Source organism: Nuphar pumila, chromosome 8 (assembly GCF_984573655.1).
Source record: "Nuphar pumila chromosome 8, dmNupPumi1.hap1.1, whole genome shotgun sequence".
Classification (NCBI taxonomy): domain Eukaryota; kingdom Viridiplantae; phylum Streptophyta; class Magnoliopsida; order Nymphaeales; family Nymphaeaceae; genus Nuphar; species Nuphar pumila.
In genome coordinates this window covers 94,206,676-94,226,074 of record NC_143256.1, presented here as the reverse complement: position 1 = coordinate 94,226,074, position 19,399 = coordinate 94,206,676, and the positions used below count along the sequence as shown (strand labels likewise).

Sequence of the window (19,399 nt, the reverse complement as noted above, 5' to 3'; positions counted from 1 at the left end):
TGGTTACACAAGGTTGATAGTGGAAATCTCAAGTTGGTTTTGCTTGGGGATTGAATGTGGGTCGAGAAAGACCGAACCAGGATAAATTCTTGTGTTTTTTATGTGATTGCTTTGTGAATCTCAAAATCCGTCAAAATTCCAAATACGCTATTTAAAAGCACTATTCACCCTCCCTCTAGTGCTCGTTGCCTCGATCCTATAACACTTTCACTAGCAACCTAGCAATGGCTATTTGTTTTCTGCTACTCCACAACACCAAATTTTTTCCAATGAATATACAATACCCAGAAACATATTGCCTTTCATCTAGATGTAACACCCCAAAATTTCAAGCTTGCAAACCTTTCGAAAAAAAAGAAGAAAAGAAAAAAAAAAGAAGACAAGAGACTAAAAAGGAATCTCTTCATCTCAGAGATGATTTACGAAATCAGCGGAAGACTATACTTTTATTAATTTCAGAAAGGCAAGCTGACAACTTTGAGCGCGTTAGCTAAAAGAACCAAAACGCACAACACATGCTACTTGCGGACACTTGGAAAAGCCACTTTCATTTAAGAAGTTCTCCAAATAGTACAAAATTAGGATCTCCCAAGGAAAATCCGTTACAAAACCCCAAACAACAGGACGCGAGCTAAGAGCAGGAAGAAGAACGTCTTGGAGCCATCTAGCCATCGCGCCATCGCCTGTGGTGTACCTAATCATCACCTGTACCCATAGAATGGGTTAGTTTCACGAAAAACTAGTAGGCGCACAAGAGAGACTACAAGGATCTGAATTATGTAATTTAATTCAGTAAGTTACACAGTTTAAAGCAAATATGCAGTTAAACATGTAAGCAATGCATGCAGATAACCAGTGCAAACGCGTAAGTAGTGCAAGCGAATACGTAGTGCAAGGAATCAGTAGTGCAGCGAATCAGTAGTGCAACGAATCAGTAGTGCAAGCAAGTCGGTGGTGCAAGCGAGTCAGTAGTGCAACGAATCAGTAGTGCAGCGAATCAGTAGTGCAAGCGAGTCAGTAGTGCAGCGAATCAGTAGTGCAGCGAATCAGTAGTGCAACGAATCAGTAGTGCAGCGAATCAGTAGTGCAACGAATCTCACGGCCCAGCAACCAAAGTGAACAGACTTTATGTTCCGATATTACTGGCCTGCGGGTACGGGCAGGCAAAACATAGAAACAACTGAGACTAGTTCGGGCGTCTATTATTCTATGTATTTTCAATAACCCGAATAGCTAGTTGAGTCCGCTCCAAAGGGGACGGCTTTAGCCGAGAGAGGATTCCCCAGAGGCTGAAAAGCAGTGCCACGGATGCATCCAACTTCTGCAGAAGTGTTAAGCTAACTATTGTAGCCCCTTTCCCCTAACTCCAATGACTGGGGAGGCCGGATCTTTGCCCGTGGGGTGGTTGTTAACAACCTGTCCATTGGAGTTTTTGTACCGATCTGTCCTCTCCCTTGACAGACAACCAGAAGCGAACGGGTGCGTTAGGGGTTGCTTAACTAACGACCCATTCTATGCTGTGGTCTTTAAACCACTCGAGCATCTTGCCTGTGAAGGCGAATGTGAGGCCATTTATGTGATTACAACAGTTTGCATTTAGCGTTGTTCGAGGTCGCACGACCGTCTCATCCGATCATCGCAGTACTAGACGTGTCGTGCACGACTATAAGTACTCTACGATAAAGGGGGTATAGCTCCTCAATAGAAGCCTCAACAGGAGTGTTTCACAAAGATGTAAAGTTTATCAACTTTACTCTATCTTTTGAAACAGCAGTACCTTGTGCCAACATGATGCATGTGATTATCTCGAATCACATCCGCTATCGGGGTATCTACATGTCTCGCATGACTCGATAGACGAGATACGGGTTTCTCAACAGAACACCCGCTAAGAAGTTCGCTCGCTCCCGACTAAACTCTTGTCGCAAGAGGGAGAGTGGTAAATGCTCCTTGCATCCTCCACGAGGATGCCCTTAAGGCATCCGCAAAGAGCAAGAACCTGCACGTCATCTGCAACAGCCAGGCAATACCAACACGTATGCAAAAGCAAGAGGCTAGGCGCAGAGCGCGACGGCAAGGTAAAGGGCAAGGATTTGCGAAACCGCATCCTTGAGTGAAGTGGATACTCGTATAAATATATACATATATATATATATATATATATATATATATATATAATCAATGGTAGCTTTTAGTTCAATTGAACTTAATTCAAATATCCAAGTCTTCCGTGCAATTTTCCCCTACCTTGGAGGGTTACGAGCTTGCTGACGTCTGCGGACGTACACGATTGACGGCTCGGGTCGCGGAGCGCGAGTGGGATCCGTCGTAGCTGCAAATATGCGATATTAACAAGCAAACTCTGACAAAAGCAAAAGCAAGGCAAAGACTCGACTTTTCCGATACATAGGGTTGGGGCCAACCGTCCCAATTGACTCGAAAAGAAGATGGGGCAGGATCAAAAGACTCTAGCTGCCAAAAGAGGGGTGTAGTCAAATGCGAACAGATGACTCACGCTACTAGGAATTCCTCGTTGGAGACCAACAATTGTAATGATCTGTCCCCATCACGATATAGCTTCCAAAGATTCCCCGGGCTTGTCGGCCAAGGGTATCGGCTTGCGCACAAAGGGCAGGGGGCCATCGGCCCCTGCTGGCAACAAAAAGGCAGGGGCCATCGGCCCCTGCTGGCATAACAAAAGGCAAGGGCCATCGGCCCCTGCTGGCATAATAAAAAGGCAGGGGCCGATGGCCCCTGCTGACAAACTAAAAAGGCAGGGGCCATGGGCCCCTGCTGGCACAAACAAAAGGCAGGGGCCGATGGCCCCTGCTGGCATAACAAAAGGCAAGGGCCATCGGCCCCTGCTGGCATAATAAAAAGGCAGGGGCCGATGGCCCCTGCTGGCATAATAAAAAGGCAGGGGCCGATGGCCCCTGCTGGTACAATAAAAAGGGGCAAGGAGGAGGGGCTCGGCCCCTCCCCTGCCGTAACAAAAAAAAACAGGGAGGAGGGGCTCGGCCCCTCCCCTACCGAAACGGAGAGCAGGGAGGGGTGTCGTGCCCCTCCCCTGCTAAAAGGGGGCAAAGGGAGGGGGTTTGACCCCTCCCGTGGCCACACAGAGAAATGAGGGAGAGAGAGAGAAGAGACGGAGAGGGAAAAGAGGGAGAAAGAAGAAGCGATGGCGTACCAGGGGGTTTTCGGAGGAACTCGCCGAAGAGGAGCTCGCCGGAAGGAAAAGGGGGGGGGTCGCCGATGTCGGTGGCGGCGGCTGTCGGGGGTCGCCGGCGTCGGTGATCGTGGACGAGCGAGAGAGGGAAACGGAGAGACAGAGAGCGAGTGGCGGTGAGGGGGGTTTCGTAACCCTCCTCCCGCCTGCCTCGCTGTCTTTTAATGACAGCGAGGGGCGGTGGCCCGGGTCGGGTCCGGGTCGGATCCGGATCCGGCCCAAACCAAATTTTTTTTTTTTTTTTTTGATATTACATCCTACCCTCCTTAAAATAATTTCGTCCGCGAAATTTCTATAGCATAAATTGGTCAAAATACAAGTCGGGGTATTTATCCCTGATATCCGACTCAAGCTCCCATGTACATTCACTAATTCCATGGTGTTGCCAACGTACTTTTACAAGAGAAATCGTCTTCGATCTGAGCACTTGGTCTCGACGATCAACGATTGCTACTGGTCTTTCCTCGAACGTCAAGTCCTTATGGATATCCACATCATCATAATGAATGATGTGCGATGGGTCGTGAACATATCTTCTCAGCATGGATACGTGAAAGACGTTGTGAATCTGAGCGTACTGAGGAGGCAGCGCAACGCGGTAAGCCGCCTCGCCGATCCGATCCAGGATCTCAAAAGGTCCGACGAATCGCGGACTCAGCTTTCCCTTTTTCCCGAACCGGAAGACGCTCTTGGTAGGAGATACCTTAACAAAAACCATATCTCCTGTTGAGAACACGAGCTCTCTACGTCGACGATCGGCGTAACACTTCTGCCGACTTTGCGCGGTACGCAGACGTTCCCTGATCATCTGCACTTGCTGAGTATAGTGCTGTAGCACTATAGGTGAATCTAGCATCCGTTCACCAACCTCATCCCAGTAAACGGGTGATCGACAAGGCTTCCCGTACAAGGCTTCGTAAGGGGCCATACCGATACTGGCATGGTAACTATTATTGTACGCGAATTCTGCCAACCCAGTATGAGAGTCCCATTCTCCCCTCCAGTCCAACATGCACGCTCGCAGCATGTCTTCCAAAGTCTGAATCGTGCGTTCAGATTGTCCATCAGTCTGAGGGTGGAAGGCAGTGCTGAATTTTAGCTTTTGTGCCCAAGGCCAACTGCAGCTGCCCCCAAAACCTGGAGGTGAACCTCGGGTCACGATCGGAGATGATTGACACAGGAACACCGTGCAATCTCACAATCTCCCTGACATAGAGGTCTGCCAAGCTATCCAGTGACTGACTGAGCCGTATAGGGAGGAAATGCGCCGATTTAGTGAGTCGATCCACGATCACCCAAATCGCATCGTGTTTCCTCCGCGTCCTCGGCAAACCGACGATGAAGTCCATCGTGATGTCCTCCCACTTCCATTGTGGAATCTCCATTTGCTGCACCACTCCGCCTGGTCGTTGGTGCTCGATCTTAACCTGTTGGCAAGTCAAGCACTTCGAAACGTACTCGGCTACGTCCCGCTTCATTCCGTTCCACCAATATCTGCGCTGCAAATCTTTGAACATCTTTGTGCCGCCCGGGTGGATCGTGTACTTGGACTTTTGGGCCTCAGTGAGAATCTCATCTCTCAAAAAAGGATCTTCTGGCACCCAGAGACGATCCTTACGCCATACACCTCCTTCCTCACTCAGTCGGAAGGGGGTATCGGCCCGCTGCGCTAGAGCCTTCAGCTTATCATACTGCGCATCGATCTTCTGACTGACAAAGATCTTTGACAATAGCTCAGGCTGAGCTACCATGCTGGAAAGACTGATCGAAACTGGAGTGACCACAAACGGTTCCCACGATATCAGATCCTCGACCAGCTTCCACCCCGCAAACAACAAATTTACGGAAACGCTGGGAGACTTGCGGCTCAGAGCGTCGGCCACAACGTTCGCTTTTCCTGGGTGGTAGGACAAGGTAAAGTCGTAATCATTGAGGAATTCCAGCCAACGTCGCTGCCTCATATTCAGCTCCTTCTGCGAGAACAAAAATTTTAGGCTCTTATGATCTGTAAAAGCCTCGAACCGCTCCCCATACAAATAGTGTCGCCATATCTTCAATGCGAAGACTACCGCTGCTAACTCCAAATCATGAGTCGGGTAATTCTTCTCATGTATTTTAAGTTGGCGCGATGCATAGGCGATCACTCTATCGTTCTGCATTAAGACGCAACCCAAACCTGTCCCGGAAGCGTCTGTGTAAATCACGAAGCCGCCTTGACCCGAAGGTAAGGCCAAAATGGGAGCAGTCGTAAGACGTTCCTTTAACCTCTGAAAACTGCTCTCACACATGTCGTCCCACACGAACCTAGCTTCTTTCTTCAGGAGCTGCGTCAAGGGTAGAGAGATCTTAGAAAAGTCCTGGATAAATCTTCGGTAATACCCAGCTAATCCAAGAAAACTCCGAATGTCACGAACATTCCTCGGTTGCTGCCAACTGAGTACAGCCTCAACTTTCGCCGGATCCACGGACACACCTTCCTTGGAGATGACATGTCCCAAAAACATGATCTCCTCGAGCCAAAACTCGCACTTAGAGTACTTAGCGAACAACCGCTCCTTTCGCAAGGTTTCGAGAATAACTCTCAAGTGCTCACGATGTTGCTCCCAGCTATCTGAATACACCAAGATGTCGTCGATGAACACGATCACGAAGGTGTCCAAAAAGGGTTTGAACACCCTATTCATGAGATCCATGAACGCTGCAGGAGCGTTAGTGAGTCCAAAGGGCATAACCGTAAATTCGTAATGCCCATACCTGGTCCGGAAGGCCGTCTTGGAGATATCATCTCCCTTAATTCTGAGTTGATGGTACCCAGATCTAAGGTCGATCTTTGAGAAGATCCTGGCCCTCTGCAACTGATCGAACAGATCCTCGATGCGCGGCAACGGGTACTTATTCTTTATTGTCGCCTGGTTAAGCATCCGATAATCGATGCACAACCGCAATGATCCGTCCTTCTTTTTCACGAACAAGACGGGAGCTCCCCAGGGCGAGACACTGGGGCGAATGAATCCCCGATCCATCAACTCCTGCAACTGCTTCTTGAGCTCTGCGAGCTCGGCTGGCGCCATCCGATATGGAGCCTTAGAAATTGGCGCAGTACCCGGCAGCAACTCGATGCTGAACTGCACCTCGCGAGGTGGAGGAAGGCCTGGCAGTTCCTCCGGGAAGACGTCTGGGAAATCTCGAACAATCTCCAAGTCTCCCATCGGGACTTGCGTCGGCCCGGACTGGATGACACTGACCAAAAAGGCAGTGCATCCCTTCCTCAGGTAGCTCTGCGCCTTCAACGACGAAATCAACTTGCTCGCCCGAACGGGTTTCAGGATCTTGAATTCCATCTTGGGCATTCCTGGTGGAGATAAAACAATCCTACTATCTCGGCAGAAAATCTTGGCATGATACTTGTGCAGCCAATCCATGCCTAGGATGACGTCAAATTCTGTCATCACTAGCAGGATAGCACAAGCCGGTAAATGCCGATCTGCTAAGACTACGTCCAACTCTGGTACGTAGGCCGCACAAATGGTATTTTTCCCAATCGGGTTATACACTTCAAGAGTATTATGCAAGGGTTTTACAGGTATGTGCAAACACTCGGCAAAATTTACCGAAATAAAAGAGTGTGTGGCACCACAATCAAAAAGCACAAAGGCCGCTTGGTTAGCGACAAAAAGGGTACCTTGCACTAGGTCGCCCTTGGTCAACTGCTCAGCCTTGGCTGAGTAGACACGTCCCGGCGCCCTCTTTTGACCGCTCGTCTGTGGTGGTGGCGACTGATACTGCTGTTGCGGCAGTGGCGGCCGAGGGAGCAAAGGTGCTCCGCTGGTCTGCCTGGAATCATCAGCCGCCTTTTTGCGGCAATCACGGACGGCCCATCTTGCCACAATACAGGCATCCGCCTGTGTCGAGCGGGCACGCCTGCCCAAAGTGAGATCGCTGGCAGCTGGGGCATACGCTGCCAGCCTGCTGCCTGGCTGGAGGATTGCCCTGTGGCCGTTGACGCTTCGAAGGAGGATATCGTTTCCTTCCTCCTTCGCTCTTTACAGGAAGGAACGGTCGTTTGCCTGAGTCGCCGGAAGGTGTCTTCGGCTCACCACCCGTAGCAGGCCTCCTGCCCTGAGCACTCTTAGTGCGCTCCCATGCTTCACTCAGAACGGTAGCGGCAGCAACTGCCGCAGAGAAGGTCGAGGGCATGCTCGTTAGGACCCGATGCATGAGTCCCTCCTTCAGCCCCCGAACAAACTTTCCTGCTCGCTCGCGATCATCCGCGAACAGGTTAGGGCAGTAGGGTTCCAAACTCTGGAATTTGGCGATGTAATCCGTCAAACTCGAATTGCCCTGGCAGAGCTCCAAGAACTCCACCTTCTTCTTCTCCCTTGCGTGAGGTGGGAAGTAGTTCTCCAAGAAAGCCTTCCTGAAAGCTTCCCAAGGAATGGGCGAAATTCCCGAAAACTGCACACCCCGCGCCATGTCCCACCAACTGCGGGCATTCCCCTTCAGCCTGAAGGTCCCGAAAAGCGTCTTCTTGTCATCGGGTACTGACAAGACCTCGTACACTCGTTCTACCTCCTTCACCCAGTTATCAGCCATATCTGGGTCGGGCTTGCCGTCGAAGGTCGGGGGGTCAAGCTTCAGAAATTTCTCATACGTCACTGCGGTATGCGGGATCGGCTCAGGAACGGGCGCTGGTTCCCTTTGGGAACGAATTTGGTCTCGCATAGCCGCTGCCAGGGAACCCAGGGAATCCATCACGAATCCCCGCTGATCTGACCATTCGTCAGCAGACCCTTCGTTCGAGTTCCTTGCCATCCTTGGAGTAAACAAGGAATACCCATAATTAGAAATTTTAGGAAACTCAAAACAAGCAAAAACATAAGTACTATTCATGTTTAACATGAGTAGTTTATGAAACCCCAACAATGCTGGTATACACACAAAACACGTCAAGCCACTTAACTTAACAATGCCTTGAGCACCTACTAAGCAAGAGGAAAAGTATACTCACAGTGCGATGCGGATGCCCAATGGTCAAGAATCCTTGCTTCCCTTAGCTCTGATACCAAGTTGTAACACCCCAAAATTTCAAGCTTGCAAACCTTTCGAAAAAAAAGAAGAAAAGAAAAAAAAAAGAAGACAAGAGACTAAAAAGGAATCTCTTCATCTCAGAGATGATTTACGAAATCAGCGGAAGACTATACTTTTATTAATTTCAGAAAGGCAAGCTGACAACTTTGAGCGCGTTAGCTAAAAGAACCAAAACGCACAACACATGCTACTTGCGGACACTTGGAAAAGCCACTTTCATTTAAGAAGTTCTCCAAATAGTACAAAATTAGGATCTCCCAAGGAAAATCCGTTACAAAACCCCAAACAACAGGACGCGAGCTAAGAGCAGGAAGAAGAACGTCTTGGAGCCATCTAGCCATCGCGCCATCGCCTGTGGTGTACCTAATCATCACCTGTACCCATAGAATGGGTTAGTTTCACGAAAAACTAGTAGGCGCACAAGAGAGACTACAAGGATCTGAATTATGTAATTTAATTCAGTAAGTTACACAGTTTAAAGCAAATATGCAGTTAAACATGTAAGCAATGCATGCAGATAACCAGTGCAAACGCGTAAGTAGTGCAAGCGAATACGTAGTGCAAGGAATCAGTAGTGCAGCGAATCAGTAGTGCAACGAATCAGTAGTGCAAGCAAGTCGGTGGTGCAAGCGAGTCAGTAGTGCAACGAATCAGTAGTGCAGCGAATCAGTAGTGCAAGCGAGTCAGTAGTGCAGCGAATCAGTAGTGCAGCGAATCAGTAGTGCAACGAATCAGTAGTGCAGCGAATCAGTAGTGCAACGAATCTCACGGCCCAGCAACCAAAGTGAACAGACTTTATGTTCCGATATTACTGGCCTGCGGGTACGCGCAGGCAAAACATAGAAACAACTGAGACTAGTTCGGGCGTCTATTATTCTATGTATTTTCAATAACCCGAATAGCTAGTTGAGTCCGCTCCAAAGGGGACGGCTTTAGCCGAGAGAGGATTCCCCAGAGGCTGAAAAGCAGTGCCACGGATGCATCCAACTTCTGCAGAAGTGTTAAGCTAACTATTGTAGCCCCTTTCCCCTAACTCCAATGACTGGGGAGGCCGGATCTTTGCCCGTGGGGTGGTTGTTAACAACCTGTCCATTGGAGTTTTTGTACCGATCTGTCCTCTCCCTTGACAGACAACTAGAAGCGAACGGGTGCGTTAGGGGTTGCTTAACTAACGACCCATTCTATGCTGTGGTCTTTAAACCACTCGAGCATCTTGCCTGTGAAGGCGAATGTGAGGCCATTTATGTGATTACAACAGTTTGCATTTAGCGTTGTTCGAGGTCGCACGACCGTCTCATCCGATCATCGCAGTACTAGACGTGTCGTGCACGACTATAAGTACTCTACGATAAAGGGGGTATAGCTCCTCAATAGAAGCCTCAACAGGAGTGTTTCACAAAGATGTAAAGTTTATCAACTTTACTCTATCTTTTGAAACAGCAGTACCTTGTGCCAACATGATGCATGTGATTATCTCGAATCACATCCGCTATCGGGGTATCTACATGTCTCGCATGACTCGATAGACGAGATACGGGTTTCTCAACAGAACACCCGCTAAGAAGTTCGCTCGCTCCCGACTAAACTCTTGTCGCAAGAGGGAGAGTGGTAAATGCTCCTTGCATCCTCCACGAGGATGCCCTTAAGGCATCCGCAAAGAGCAAGAACCTGCACGTCATCTGCAACAGCCAGGCAATACCAACACGTATGCAAAAGCAAGAGGCTAGGCGCAGAGCGCGACGGCAAGGTAAAGGGCAAGGATTTGCGAAACCGCATCCTTGAGTGAAGTGGATACTCGTATAAATATATACATATATATATATATATATAATCAATGGTAGCTTTTAGTTCAATTGAACTTAATTCAAATATCCAAGTCTTCCGTGCAATTTTCCCCTACCTTGGAGGGTTACGAGCTTGCTGACGTCTGCGGACGTACACGATTGACGGCTCGGGTCGCGGAGCGCGAGTGGGATCCGTCGTAGCTGCAAATATGCGATATTAACAAGCAAACTCTGACAAAAGCAAAAGCAAGGCAAAGACTCGACTTTTCCGATACATAGGGTTGGGGCCAACCGTCCCAATTGACTCGAAAAGAAGATGGGGCAGGATCAAAAGACTCTAGCTGCCAAAAGAGGGGTGTAGTCAAATGCGAACAGATGACTCACGCTACTAGGAATTCCTCGTTGGAGACCAACAATTGTAATGATCTGTCCCCATCACGATATAGCTTCCAAAGATTCCCCGGGCTTGTCGGCCAAGGGTATCGGCTTGCGCACAAAGGGCAGGGGGCCATCGGCCCCTGCTGGCAACAAAAAGGCAGGGGCCATCGGCCCCTGCTGGCATAACAAAAGGCAAGGGCCATCGGCCCCTGCTGGCATAATAAAAAGGCAGGGGCCGATGGCCCCTGATGACAAACTAAAAAGGCAGGGGCCATGGGCCCCTGCTGGCACAAACAAAAGGCAGGGGCCATGGGCCCCTGCTGGCACAAACAAAAGGCAGGGGCCGATGGCCCCTGCTGGCATAACAAAAGGCAAGGGCCATCGGCCCCTGCTGGCATAATAAAAAGGCAGGGGCCGATGGCCCCTGCTGGTACAATAAAAAGGGGCAAGGAGGAGGGGCTCGGCCCCTCCCCTGCCGTAACAAAAAAAAACAGGGAGGAGGGGCTCGGCCCCTCCCCTACCGAAACGGAGAGCAGGGAGGGGTGTCGTGCCCCTCCCCTGCTAAAAGGGGGCAAAGGGAGGGGGTTTGACCCCTCCCGTGGCCACACAGAGAAATGAGGGAGAGAGAGAGAAGAGACAGAGAGGGAAAAGAGGGAGAAAGAAGAAGCGATGGCGTACCAGGGGGTTTTCGGAGGAACTCGCCGAAGAGGAGCTCGCCGGAAGGAAAAGGGGGGGGGTCGCCGATGTCGGTGGCGGCGGCTGTCGGGGGTCGCCGGCGTCGGTGATCGTGGACGAGCGAGAGAGGGAAACGGAGAGACAGAGAGCGAGTGGCGGTGAGGGGGGTTTCGTAACCCTCCTCCCGCCTGCCTCGCTGTCTTTTAATGACAGCGAGGGGCGGTGGCCCGGGTCGGGTCCGGGTCGGATCCGGATCCGGCCCAAACCAAATTTTTTTTTTTTTTTTTTTTTGATATTACACTAGATCCTCAGCCCCATCTGCATCAGTATAAGTGATGATCTCATGTTCCTTATTGTCAATCCAATTTCTTTGATAAAGAAGACAGACACCAGTAGTTCCTTTCAAAAATCTTAAAATTCTTTTCACGACTTCAACATGACCAGTTCTTGGTTCATGCATGAATTGAGAAACTTGATTAACAGAATATACGATGTCTGGCCTGATAAAAATGAGATACTGAAGCATTCCAATGATACTATGATATTTGGTCGGATCATCATATAAGTCTTCATCATTAAAACTCAGTTTTTGATGCAAAATACAAGGTGTGCTTAGGGGCTTACAATTAGACATACCTGCTTTGCTCAAAAGATCAAGAGTATATTTATATTGAGTAAGAGTTAAAACATCATCTCTTCTATCTACCTCAACCCCGAGAAAATACCTTAAGTCACCAAGATCTTTCATCTTGAAATTTTGCATCAATAATTCTTTCACAATTTGTATATGACTGTTAGAAAGAACTTCATGTAAGAATTATGTCATCAACGTAGATAAGTGATAAAGTAGTGACATCCTTATCCTTGAAAATGAAGAAAGAATGATCAATAGAGCATCTGCAAAAACCATAATTTTGAATTTTGAAAGAAAAACTCTCAAACCAAGAACGAGAGGCTTGCTTCAGTCCATAAAGAGCTTTTTTCAATTTACAGACATAATCTTTCGGTTCTCCTTCAGCATATCCAAAAGGTTGCTACATGAAAACCTTTTCCTTCAAATCTCCATGTAAGAAGGCATTTTTAACATCAAGTTGGCTTAACTGCCAACCATAATCAACAGCCAGAGATATAACAACCCGTATTGTTTCCATCTTAACAACAGGACTGAAAGATCATAGTCTTGCCCATATTCTTGTGTGAAACCACATGCCATAAGTCTTGCTTTATATCTTTCAATACATCCATCAGGTTTATACTTAATCTTATAAACTCATTTGCACCCAACATTTTTCTTTTCAGGCCTAGGAACAATTTTTCAAGTTTGACATTAATGAAGAGCCTCTATTTCCTCATTCATAGCCTCTATCCATTTATGTGATTTAATGGTTTGATGAAAATTAACAGGTTCATCATGCTTCTCTACTTAAGACATGAAAATCTATGAAAAAATTACCATAGCTGACCCATTTTTTAATAGGATGATGTATCCTTTGCGATCTTCTCAAAGAAGGTTGACCCATATCCTGCACAACATTGTCTGTGACATTATCTCTTGCCCTTCTGACATAAATTGGACCAAAAAATCTCTGAAATTCTCTAGGAAATTTATTTTCAGAAAGATGTGAAAGTTTGAGATATTGTTTATTTGAATTCAATTCTTCACAAAATGGCTGACAAGATCTCTTTTCACTCTCAAACAAGTCAACACTTAACCAGGGATCATAAACTTCAACATCTCAAAATTTTGTTCATCAAAGACAACATTTCTGTAGATCTTGATAGACTTGGTTACGGGATCATAACATTTGTATCCCTTATAATCATCCACATATCCAACAAATTTGCACTTCACTGCTTTATCCTGAAATTTATTCCTCAGAGATTTGTCAACATGAACATAACAAACACAATAAAAAGTGTGCAAGTTATTATAATCTAGATACTTTCTAAGAAGGGTAAAATATGGGGACTTGTCTTCTAAAATTCTCATGGGCAGATGGTTAATCACATGAACTGTAGTACAAAAAGCTTATGTCCAAAGATTAATAAAAATATTATTATCATGAAGCATACTCATGGCACTTTCAATAATATGTCGATGTTTTCTTTCTGCAACTCCATTATGTTGAGGGGTGTGTGAACAGGACACACGCCTACTTATCTCATTATTTCAAAGAAAATCAAGAAAAAAATTTGAATAATATTCACCTCCACCATCACATTTACATTGGAAGAGAAACGATTCTTAATAAGAGCACAAAAGTCTTGAAATAATTTAAAAACCTTGAACTTGTGTTTCATCGAGAATAACCGTTAATGAATAAAACATAATATTGACTTCCATATGAAGAACACACAGGAGTTGACCCCCATATATCATAATACACAATTTCAAAAGCTTTTGAGGCTCTTTCATTAACATGATTAAAGGAAAGGCCATGACTCTTACATAACTAACAGCTTGAACATTTTTTAACATCTAAGACAGAATGTAGACAGGACTCTGGAATCAAATTTTCTGACACAAGTTTCTTAATGAAACCATGACTACAATGACCCAACCGACTGTGCCACAAATTTGGCTTATTACATTGAGAAAGACTAAAAACATCTGTATGAAAAGGCTTAAGACTCTGAGATGTCTGCTCCAAAAAATGTGACTTCAAGGTAGAAGAAGAATGAGAAGTTGGATCTTTCTTGAAGATGTACATATTTCCTCGTTGCTCTCCCTCAAGGAATGTCTCCTTCGTTTAAAGATCATTAATATACACAAAAGAGAGACTAAATTCAATAGAAGAATTTGTATCATCAAGTTTAGATACAAAAACGATATTCTTTTTAATATTGGGAGCAAAAAGAACATTGGATAGGTTAAGAGAAGTACTAGACAAAGGAATTTGTGCACTTCCAACATGAGAAATATGATGATGTGTTCCATCTCCAGTGACTATACTACCTTTTTCGAAATAAGAAAATAAATTCGAGAGCTTACCAGCATTACCAGTGACATGAGTGGCCGCTTCAGAATCCACATAGCATTCTCCTTGATCATTTTGCTTAAAATTCATCTATGATAAAGCTGCAAGCAAAAGTTGTTGCATATCTCCAGAAGATCTCTGTCCATCAGATGCCCTTTTGTTTCCAGGTTTATTATTCTTTCCATTGTTTTGAGGATTAAACCAACAGTCAGCTTTCACATGTCCTTTCTTATTACACTGAAAACATGTATGCACTCTTTTCTGATTTCCTGCATTGAAAAATCCTGGCGTGTTCGGAGTAGGAAGAATACCACGTCCTCCTTGACCAAAATGACCTCGACGTCTACCACTTTGAAGACTTTTACTTCCTTGCCCAAAACTATGAGATATATCAGATGCTAAAACATTACGTGAATCTGCATGATCACTTCCTTCTGTCAGGTGTTTTATGCTCATTTCATACTGAAGAAGTTTAGCTTGAAGATCCTCAAAGTTGGGTAACACATGTAGAACTGATAAAGAAGTGGAGAGAACATGATATTCAGAACCCAATCCATTGAGAGTTTGCAGCACTTTTTCCTTGTCAGAGACTGCACTTCCAACAATAGCAAGTTGATCTGTGACAGATTTCACCTTGTTTAAAAACTCCATAACAAACATTGAGCCTTTTTTTAGGGTCTGAAACTCACTTTTTAAGAATAAGATTCTTGCCTCTAAAATCTGAGAGTATGTTTGTGCAAGTTTGTTCCATAGTTGTCCTATTGTACAATCGTCTAGTATTGATGGAACATACTTCCTACGATAGCGTGAAAGTAATGTATGCAACCAAGGCCTGATCTCTCTTCATCTATGTTGTAAAATCGGGGTTTGGAACACGTGTATCTCCTTTGTCATCCTTCATTTCCTGTGGAACGAACTGTGGTGGGACTGGAATTGATCCATCCAGATGCCCAAAGAGATCTTGGCTCCTTATGAAAGGAACAATTTGCCACTTCCAAGTTAGAAAATTAGAGTGATTAAGCTTTTCGAAAACAAGCTAATTTAAAAAGTTCGAAGAAAGGCCAGTGAAGGTATAGAGGAATCCATTAATAAAGGAAGGAGAGAATAAAGATAAAGCAAAGGAAGAATGGCACGGATTCAGTCAAGAATAAATACGCAGCAACAAAAACTGATTTCGTGAATAAGCAGGAAAACTGAAGATTTTAAATAAAATGTGCATTTTTTTATTAAGGCACTATTCCAGACTGAGTCGGATTTTTTTTTGTTGCAACCAGGCCTGCTATCACAATAATGTGCTGCCAATATATAATAGTTGACTGAAAATATACAAAAAATAAAGAAAGGAAAAATGGATTCAACGATAGAAAGATGTCGACAAAAGAAAATTACTTCAGATCGGTTATCAGATCCCAAAATAAAAACTGGTTCAATACCAGAATATCAGAGATTTTCAGATTAGGGCATTTAAAACAAAGGAAAAATCGATTTGACGTCAATAGAGATATTGAGACTTAAGGAAAGCTTAACATCAAATGAGAGAAATACCCTATTTAAGAGAAGAAAACAGAAAATAAAAAGATAAACAAGGAAAGAAAGGAAGAAGAGAAGAAGATTTAGGAATAGATAAAGAGAAAGGAAGAGATTCAAGAAGATTTAGAAATAGATAGAGGAAAAGAAAAAGATTCCAACAAGAAGAGCAAATTTCAGATCCCTATGGGCATACCTTTTGTAAACAAACCGCAGCCCTGCAGATACCATGACAGAAATGTAATATTAGATTTGTATGAAGATGCATTTCAGCTGGGAAGAGAGAAGGAGAAAGAGAGAGAGGGAGATGCACAGTGAAAATTGGCAGCCAAGCTAAAGAGATGTCTAGCCCTAATCTCATATATGGAACAAGTATTACAACAGGTTTATAATACAAAGAAATTACAGGATTGCCATTACATAAAAAATACATTCTTAATATGAATAGACGCACGGATCTGGATCAAATCCAGATCCGGTGACGTCAAGGACATATTTTATCAATTTCTTCTTTTCTTTAGATCTACCTTTGCATTTTTCTCTCTTTGTCAGATCTATATCAGATCTTTATCCATTTTCTAGAATCTATTCCAAAAAAAAGGGGAAAGATGTCTTTAAAGGTATAGATCTACAATAGATCTAACCTCACCCTCCAAGTGCACATCATATTTGGACTCTCAGGCTATCTCGTTTTTAACAGGCAAAAAAAACGTACGGATTGTCTGTCGTGATTCTGTTTTTCTGATTCCTGCAAACAGATTGTCCTTTTCCTGTATTCATTTGGAGTCATTCGAGAGAGATCTAAAAAATTGTACTATCTGGTTCAGTTGCATACATACATTACTAGGTTCTGAACTTGCATAAGTTGCCTACAAGCCTAAGCTGATCACAAGCAGCTCAGCTGATTTCACAAGGACACACCAATTTGCCCTGCATCCTGCCTGATACAATTAGAAACAGGCACATGGAAACTTACAACTCAGGGTGGAGAAAACAAAAAGTTGCACCGAACATGGTCAATACCATGCCTGACCACACCAAAAATAACTCTCGCATAACTATATGATGAATTCATCAGGATCTGTATATTTATCATCAACTATGCTCCTAGAAACAAGAATAACTCCATTCTCCCTCTTTTACTGTTTAAAATGATATAAGCATACCTAATATGGAAATTTGTACATTCATCCTCCTCTCCTGCCCTACTAAAGCTACATCTCCTTTCACCATAATTGCTCTCGCATCACAAACTTATAAATTTTTGTCTTAAATGTAAAACACTAAGATATTCGTTGTACTGTAATCCACTTTTATCATTATGTGTTCCTTAAACAGTTTTTATTAACCATACTGTCATTATTTCAACAACCCAATGTTTTCGACCACTATTTAAGAACTGAAACTTTATCAGTCTCTTGTTAAAATGGTTACCCATGCCATGTGACTAATAATTATCATCTTACCATTAATTAAAGCAAAGTAAAAAGCAGAAGGAAACAAGGAATAAAAAACAATCTCCTGTACTTGCCTTCCTTTTTATTTTACCACCAGGAAGGCGCTTTACTTCCTCTTGCTTGGGTGCTGAGATACCACCTACAATAACAAGAATTATCTCTAAGCAGCTTGCACTTGTATTGAACTATATACGTTAAATTCAGATTCCTCTCTTGTTTCAGGCATTTATTTCTGTATATAAATCCCAGGGAATGGCAGTATTAACATATAAGAATATGCTGACAGTGTAATCCCAGAAACTCAATTATATGATTGTATACGCAGGATGTCTTGCAGTTCATGAAACACAAGATGAACGACAGCCAGCATCCAAATAAACAAGTGGCATTGCTCAAACTTGGTGGATTGTGACTCTTGTATATCAGTCTCACAGGTGAGGAGCATCATGGCTAATGAGCCCAAGCCTCAAATTCACAATAATCAGAGAGGTTCTTTGTGAATAATAACCAATATGTGCTTCATTCTCGCTGCCCCCACCCTAAGAAAACCAGCAGGTTTCCAAAAAGTGAGGTAGCGAACCACATAAAATAATCTTCCTCCCCACCGGGCTTTCTACCGGGTAGTCAAACAAGATATTATTATACGAGATGAACTTAAGAGAACAATTATTGAAGAATGAAAATGTCCTGTATCTGCTAACTAGGGAGTGCATATAATAATAAAGAATCTGAAGAAAGAACCATTTACCACTGTTATTCAAATATTCTTATTTGTTGAAACAGCAACTAGTCAGTCAACTAGTGGCCCGTTGATCTAGTCATGTCCTGCAACTAGTCGCAATTCACAAGCCTCCTAGGCATCTCAATTATGTCACACAGATATGGCTGTGGATATGGGGATATGAACATTTTTATGATGCCTATGAATATAACTAGCATATAAGAAGATATGCTACATAGAGATATGCTACCTATGTCACACTGACACTGCACTTAGCATGTGTATCATGTGTTGACACGACACGACATTGGGACACTTCATGGACATGGTCAAACCAGTTTCACACCATCAACATTGTGTCATTAAATTTGTCTATTTTCTTTTATGATCTTATTTACTTATTTCTTATTCACTTGAGTTCTTTTTCTTTTAAAAATTGTCATCAATTACATTACATTTCAATTTCAACTCTTTCATTCTAATTATGGCGATTTACAATTGTTGTTCTAAACATACACTCACACACATACATACATTTGTGTGCATGCAGCCGTGGCCGCGTCCCCGTGTCCTAACTTTTTAAAAAAATCATATCATACCTAATGTATTTGCATCATGTCCCGCACTCGCATTCATATCCATGTGACAGTATGCAACAGGAGTAAAAATAGATTACATGTAACATAGTTCACGGACAAGTCCAACTAGTTGACACCTAGTTAACAACTAGGCCAGTACTTTGTTACAGACCGACCCAGACCCAACCCGGTCTAGGATCTAGACTTGCCCAAGAGCCTCAGTCGGTCAGCCCTAGAGGGCGTCTGGCCCTCTTCAGTTTCTTGATTCTTGGATTAGTTAGGATTCTTGTTATTTGATGCTTCTTGGTTTCTTCAGTTTCTTGGATTAGGACTCTTATCTGCTTGGTTTCTTGATTAAGTTATACTTCTTAGCACAGCACTCTATAAATAGATATTGTATTCTTTATTTGGAATTAATGAAGATTATTGAGAGTTCCTCTATTCTTCATTCTTGACCTTGGTTTAAAGCTTGAGGGATTGAGTTTCCCTCCACACGTCCCAGCGTAGTTCGCAGAATAGACGGGATTGAGCTCCTTCGACCTAACTTGCAGACGCCCTGCCATGGGAAACGTGCTCCAAGTCAGCTGATCCTCCCTTTTCTTTACCTATTTGTGTTTAAGACATGCCCTTTTGTTGCCTCCATGGCCCCTTTATAGAATTTGTTCCTCCCTAAGGTCGGGTTCTAACCGTGGTATCGGAGCTAGGATTTTCTGCAGACCAAGATTGGCAAGATTTGAATTCTTTGTGTTTCATTAGATTTTTTTACACCAGCAAGAGCCCACGCCCTTCATGTTTCCAACCGGGGGCGGTCGAACTCCGTTCTTGTGATTCTTGTTGATTCTTTGGTACTGATCTTGAATCAACATGATGACACAAGCTCAAGAATAGATTGAGGAGCTTCATACGGAGATTTAGGGTCGTGAAAGACAGGTTAACGAGAGATTCAACATGATGCGGGACGAGATCAGGACCTTAAACGGAAAGTTG

The 19,399-nt window shown here is 44.3% G+C and overlaps 1 protein-coding gene across 1 annotated transcript in view; it reads right to left on the bottom strand.

The window, feature by feature from the left end:
- The window catches only part of LOC149830019 (Translation initiation factor SUI1 family protein), a 137,052-nt gene that overhangs the window by 67,296 nt on the left and 50,357 nt on the right, over nt 1-19,399 (bottom strand). Inside the window, exon 3 of the mRNA XM_090016252.1 lies at nt 17,188-17,252. Within this exon, the coding sequence (XP_089872378.1) occupies nt 17,188-17,252 (65 nt within the window). The remainder of the gene's footprint in view (nt 1-17,187; nt 17,253-19,399) is intronic.